Source organism: Octopus bimaculoides, chromosome 14 (assembly GCF_001194135.2).
Source record: "Octopus bimaculoides isolate UCB-OBI-ISO-001 chromosome 14, ASM119413v2, whole genome shotgun sequence".
NCBI lineage: Eukaryota > Metazoa > Mollusca > Cephalopoda > Octopoda > Octopodidae > Octopus > Octopus bimaculoides.
The window spans coordinates 34,037,198-34,044,435 of record NC_068994.1 but is presented as its reverse complement, the minus strand read 5'-3'; the positions used below and the strand labels follow the sequence as shown (position 1 = coordinate 34,044,435).

The window sequence follows — 7,238 nt, the reverse complement described above, 5'->3', positions numbered from 1 at the left end:
ATACATATAAAAGCGTATATACACACATATAGAAGCATACACACACACACATATTTATATACAGATATGTTTGTGTACGTGTATTTTAATTATATGCTTATAAGTATGCCTGGTTATTTCTGAGTGTATGTGTGTGTGTGTATGTATGTGAGTGCGTGTGTGTATGCGTGTGTGTGTGTGTGTGTGTGTGTGTGTGTAAAACTACAGTTCTGGATATTTGCAGCCTTACATATATGCGCATAAATAAATATGCTCCCTGTCAAACGCTTACGTACAAACATACACGCTGACACTCACCCATTACACTGTCACGCGCACACACACATACTCACACACACGCACGCGCACATACACACATACTCGCACATACTTAAAGACACACGGACACTCCTTTATATACGATAAAGTAAGGATGGAAATGGTGATTCGATTTGACATTTATGAAACATAATTACCGCTCTATGTGTATTTTATACATCCGTAAAATGTATATAGTTAGCTGTGCTTAACACCACACACTCTAGTGTGTATATATGTACATATTCACACATGCATACATACACACACACACCCATTTACATACATATATACATATATGTAAATATATGTGTGCATGCGTCCATGCGTCCATGCGTGTGTACGAAGATATATTTACACAATACATGCAGACACACACACATACACACATATGCATATAAATGTATATATGCATTCATATATTTGTTTGTAAGTATCTGTGTATGCATATATGTGTGTATGTGAGCGCGCGTATACATGCGCATGCCGGTGGACCTTTTCTTAATTTAACGTGACATTTTAGTTATAATTTATTTAATGTTGAGCAAATGACTATGTGTGTGCGTGTGTGTGTGTGTGTGTGTGTGTGTGTGTGCGCGCGTATCCATGCGTGTATATGTGTGTTTGTATATATGTATGTGAGATAGAGAGAGAAAGAGAGCGAGAGAGAAAGTGAGAGAGCGAGAAAGAGAATCTGTGCGTGCGTGTATGCCCTTACGTGCGTGTATCTGTATATCTATATAGCTATATCAATATAATTATTTTTTCCCATCTTCTTTCAGGTACTTTTCCACCAAAGTGTGCTTCCTTGTCTTCAGCTAATAATGAAATATTTTGTGTATTCTGCTTTACCACAAAGGATTATTTACTTAACCGAGGTATTTCTCGTGCTCATTTTCACCAACATATCTTCGTCTGTCGATATAACATACGACGTGGAAGAAGGAGCAAGGAAAGGAACTTTCATCGGTGATGTGGCGGCTGATACACAGCTCTTGAACAGTTTTCCCCACCGGGAACACAGGCTGGTCACATTTAACCAACTACAGCCCAAAACATTGACCACTACTCGTTTATTTAACGTCTCCAAGAACGGTAAACTTTACACGGCGGAGGTGCTAGATGCCGAAACTCTGTGTAAATACAACACCGAGTGTTTTAAAATGGTGGAAGTAGCGGTCCAGCATGAACAATCATTTGTGAAAATATTAGAAATCAGATTGATTATTAATGATATCAATGATAACCAACCAGAATTCCCTGTCAAACAAATTGATATAACGTTTTCTGAGGATGACAGTAAAGGACTCAAAAGATCAATCCCGAACGCTATTGATAAAGACGTCGGATTATCCAATTCTGAAATAACCTATCAATTAAACAAAGAATTTGATGACCCTTTTTCATTATCCGTCTCAAAAAGAGTTGATGGCAAGGCAAACCTTGATATTAAGCTAGAAAAGAAACTGGACAGAGAACAAAAAGACACGTACAAACTTCAAGTAATCGCCAAAGATGGCGGCTTTCCTTCCCGCCAAAGTATCTTAGACGTTTTTATATTAGTCACAGATGAAAATGATAACATTCCGACATTTTCGCTTAACGTATACAACGTCACTGTCAAAAACACGTATCGCCGAGACAAACCAGTTGTTACTTTAACGGCTACTGATTTAGATTCGGGAAAAAACGGCGAAATTACATATCATTTCAGTTCTGAAACTCCTAGTGCGGTAAGATCGATGTTTGAGTTAGATGAAAAAACTGGTGGAATATTTCTCACCAGAAACTTTTCATTCGGAGAACGAAAGACCTATAAATTATTCATTGAGGCAACAGATCAAGGTAACCCTCCAATGAGTTCTGATGCACTCGTCTTGGTGAACATAATCAACCAACAGAACACCGCACCATCTTTAGACGTAAAATTCGTTTCGGGTTCCAAGGAAAATACGGCCGCCATTTCAGAAGGAGTTAAAGTAGGTAGTTTTATAGCCTACGTCAAAGTCCTTGACAATGATGTTGGAATGAACAGTGAGGTTAGCTGTGAACTCCACCATGATAAACTGCAATTACTCAGTTTAGGAAGGAAGAAATATAAAGTTATTGTGAAAAATCGGATCGATCGAGAAACTGAGAGCTTCATAGATTTTACGATCGTCTGTAAGGACGAAGGTTCGCCTCCACAGAGAACAGAGGGTAAGTTTTCGGTACAGGTACTGGATGTCAATGACATACAGCCTCAGTTTACTAAAGATACATATAAATTTCTAACATATGAAAATGAAGATCCGAATTTCCCTATAGGCTTCATAAATGCCACAGACCTTGATCTGGGAGACGGAGGTCAACTGATTTATTCGCTCTTGGCCGAAGATTATAGTTTCCTTCCATTTGAGATATCCAATTTTGGATTCATTTCAACAACCAAACCGCTAGACTTTGAACAGCAAGATGTTTACAAATTCAAAGTATTTGTAAGAGACAATGGAACGCCATCGCTAAACAATACAGCACATGTAATTGTTGAAGTAATGGATGAGAACGACAATGCTCCATATTTTACATTTCCCAGCGTAAATCCATTCAGTTTGGACGTCTACTATAACCCACAAAGTGAAAATGATATCACAGTTCTTAGGTCTTCGGACAGAGACAGTCATGTCAATGCTTTCCTCCGGTACGAGATTCTAGGAGGCAACCATAAGCAATTATTCACGGTGAATCCTTATACGGGAGTTCTATCTTTTTCTCGAACCGTCTACCAGAACGATGCAGGTTCGTACGAGTTAAGTTTTATCGTCAAAGACAGCGGCAGTCCAATTCTGTCTGCAACGACGACACTTTCTTTAACACTGACTGTCAGTAACACAACCTCAAAGATGTATTCAGCAGAGGACACAGAGTCCGATAACCGAATTCATATTAATTTAATGATAATAATCGTTATGTCCACAGTAATAGTAGCGGTAGCTGTTGTCGTCTCCATCACCGTTTGTATTGTGCGAAGGAACAATCAACGGAACGAACAATACAACGATGGTATAGATTCATCCAATAGGTTTTTGGGCGAGAGCAAACAGGGGGATTATATTTGTGAACAAATGTCTCTTCAGTACGAGGCTTCTGTTACCATGACGAGCGTCGATGACAACAAAAGTTCGCAGGCCTCTCTGCCTAGACTAGAAACTCACTCTGGATATAAAACAAGACAGAACTGGAGAGATTCTTCAGCCAAAGTCGATTCAAGGGATCTAACACAAGGGACGCGGCAGGTAAGTCTTCTTTGAACATATTTCCATGCATTGCTCACGCACGCTCGCACACTAACACACACGCACACACACACTCACACACACACACTACACGAATATATACATTTCTAAGTATGCTTAAAGTTGCATACGCACACACACGCACAGACATATATATGCATATAAACATACATGTGTTACTAACACCTAGGTGCTAAGACACACACACACACACACACATATATATATATAAACACACACAACACACACATATATATATATACTATTCATTTCTATATAAAAATATGTATCTATGTATTTACATATATATATATAGTCATATATATACATACTTACACACGCCCACACAAGCACAAAGGCACATGCACACAAACGCACACACACACACACACATATACACATAATGCATATCTACATACACATACATGTGTTTACATATTATAAGTATGTGTGCATATAGGCAGGTAGGTATATTAGCTGGTTGGCTGGCATGCAGGTGGGTGGGATAGGTAGATAGGTACCATATTCCCCTACGTTAATTTGTAGAAGTAAACATAAATTATGATATTCAACAGTGGCTTCCTTATAGGGCAAAGTACGTACACATGCACACACACATGGACACGCACGCACACGCGCGCACGCACATAATCTCACACAAACATGCATATTCACATTACGTACTGAATCATACACACACACACATATACAAACACACAATTCTTGACTAATAATACATATAGACGTAATGTCAAGCAATTCACCGCCATTGCGTCTTTGTTATGTTTATATTTATTGTCGTTCTAAGAACATCAGTTGTAACAAATATTGCCGTTTTGAACGTGACAGTAGTTACTGCTGTGGTGGTGGTCATTAGACCATGGGCTGTAATTCAATGTTTAAATAATAATTGTATTTTAAGGTTTTGTATGTTGCGATAATGCTCATTAGACCGTAGTCTATGATTGAATGTATAGTAGCTAAATGTTGTCTAAATTTAAGTGCGTTATGATTATGAACATTAGACCATGGTCTGTAATTCAATGTGTAATATCTAATTGTTGTCTAAAACTAAGAGTTTTTTGATTATGTTCATTAGACCATGGGTTATAATTCAGTGTGCAATAATTAATTGCGGTCTAAAAATATTTGTGTTGTGGTTATAGTCATTAGACCGTGGTTGCTATCACTTTAGCGAATAGTCTAAATCCTAAACTTAACCACAATTCTAAGCCTAAAATCTTAACCATATCCTTAACTCTAACCCTAACTCTACCCCTAAACCTTGACCCTAATTCTAACCCAGATCAGGTAATTTCACAGCATAGTGTACCATTATTGCGATTGACTGCGCGCTAAAAGTAAGACCTGTGGTCTATAATTCAGTGTGTAAATAAATATAAGTGGTCTAAGATTATATGTGTTCTGATGACGGTCATTAGACCGTGGCCTATAATTCAGTGTGTAAGAAGTAATTGTGGTCTAAGGTTACTCTATAATTCACCGTGTAACAACTAAATGTGGTTTTAAATCATTTGTGCTGTGGTTACGCTCATTAGACCTTGGTATATAGTTCTATGTATAACAATTAAATGTGGTCTAAGTTTATGCGTGTTGTGCTTATGGTAAATAGACCGTTGTCCATAATTCAGTGTGTAATAAGTATTTGTAGTCTGAGATTATGCGTGCTGTGTTGATACTGTTAGACCATGGTCTGTAACTGAGTGTGTAATAATTAAACGTTGTCTAAGTTTGTGTTGTGTTATGTATATATAGTCATTAGAACGTGGTCTGTAATTCTGTAATAACTGTGAGCTAAGATGATATATGTTCTGATGATACTAATTAGACTCTGGTCTATAATTCTGTACATAACTAAATGTTGTCTAAGGTCATCTGTATTGTGATTTTGGTCCTCAGGCCGTATTTCATAATTCAGTATGTAATAATTAAATGTGGTTTCATCTTATCTGTGCTGTGATTACAGTCATTAGACCGTACTCTATAATTCAACGAGTAATATAACTAAATGAAGTCTAACGTTATGTATTTGCATGTGAAGTCAATTCTAGTCAGCTGGTCAAGTCTAGGTCGACCTGGTCACTGAACTCCGATTATGATACACTGACCTTATCAAAATGACTTAAATTTTTTACTTTCAATCATCTGCGGTGTCCTACCAGCACTTGATGTATTCAGTATTGTTTACTTCAATGTGAGCACTATGTTAGTCTATTTTAGCTACTTTTTGCAGCAGATCAACCAGTATTGATTTTTGTATACATATCCATGTGTGCGCATGCGTGTGCATATGTTCAAGAGTCTGTGTGTGTACGTGGTGTATTTGTTTGCACCGATATGTGTGTTTAAGTATTGGCGTATGCGCATGTGTATGTGTGCACATGTGTAAGCGTACACGTTACGTGTGTGTGCGTGCGCGCGTACGTGTGTGTCTGTATGTACGTCTCTATGTGCGCGTGTGTATGTGTGTGTGTGCGCGCACTCCACACAACACCCACAACCTTCCATACAACACTATTTTGTTGTTTTATTTTTATTGTAATTGTTATACATAGGCGCAGGAGTGGCTGTGTGGTAAGTAGCTTGCTTACCAACCACATGGTTCCGGGTTCAGTCCCACTGCGTGGCACCTTGGGCAAGTGTCTTCTGCTATAGCCTCGGGCCGACCAAAGCCTTGTGAGTGGATTTGGTAGACGGAAACTGAAAGAAGCCCGTCGTATATATGTGTGTGTGTGTGTGTCTTTGTGTTTGTGTTCCCCCCACCATTACCGCTTGACAACGTGTTGATGTGTTTACGTCTCAGTGACCTAGTGGTTCGGTAAAATTGGCTGATAGAATAGGTACTAAGCAAAAAAAAGTCCCATGATCGATTTGTTCGACTTAAAGACGGTGCTCCAGGATGGCTGCGGTCGAATACGTGAAACAAATAAAAGAATTAAAGAATATGTATGTATGCATGTATGTATATGTATGTGTGTTTTTGTTTTTACAATGTTGTTGCTTACTTTCAAGTCTTTGAAATGTTACTTTACTTTCTTTATTTCTTGCTTCTTTTTTTTTCACTCTAATTTAAATATCTATCGCATTTATGGTATTATATTTCATTATATTTCTGGCTTTATATTTTACTTTGTATTTTAATTATATTAACTTTTAGTTCTGTGGCTTATTTAATGTTATAAATGTATCATACATACATACATACATACATACATACATACATGCATACATACGTACATGGATACATACACACATGCACACATGCATACACACATATATCCTATATATGTGCATATAATATATAGAAGTATATTTATGTAATGTTTCAATGTTTGCTTTATATTATTTTTATAATTATTTTTATTATTATTAATATTATTATTATTATAATTATTATTATTATCTTCATCTTCATCATCATCATCATCGTCGTTGTCCCTGTCATCGTGGTCATCGCTATTCTTGAAATTATCATTATTATTATTATTATTATTATTATTATTATTATTATTATTATTATTATTATTATTATTATTATTATCATTGATTCCTGCTTCACAACCAATTTGTGGCCTTGTGCCTATTTTAGAAATTATTATTATTATTATGATTATGATCATTATTGTTATTATTACTACTATTACC

General features: G+C 36.8%; 1 protein-coding gene across 5 annotated transcripts in view; it reads left to right on the top strand.

Moving 5' to 3' along the window:
• Positions 1 to 7,238, top strand: part of LOC106875086 (protocadherin-17) — a 424,117-nt gene that overhangs the window by 127,924 nt on the left and 288,955 nt on the right. For all 5 annotated transcript variants that reach the window (XM_014923062.2, XM_052973129.1, XM_014923061.2 and 2 more), the window contains exon 2: positions 1,080 to 3,572. In XM_014923062.2, coding sequence (XP_014778548.1) covers positions 1,122 to 3,572 — 2,451 coding nt within the window. In that variant the 5' untranslated portion in view covers positions 1,080 to 1,121. The remainder of the gene's footprint in view (positions 1 to 1,079; positions 3,573 to 7,238) is intronic.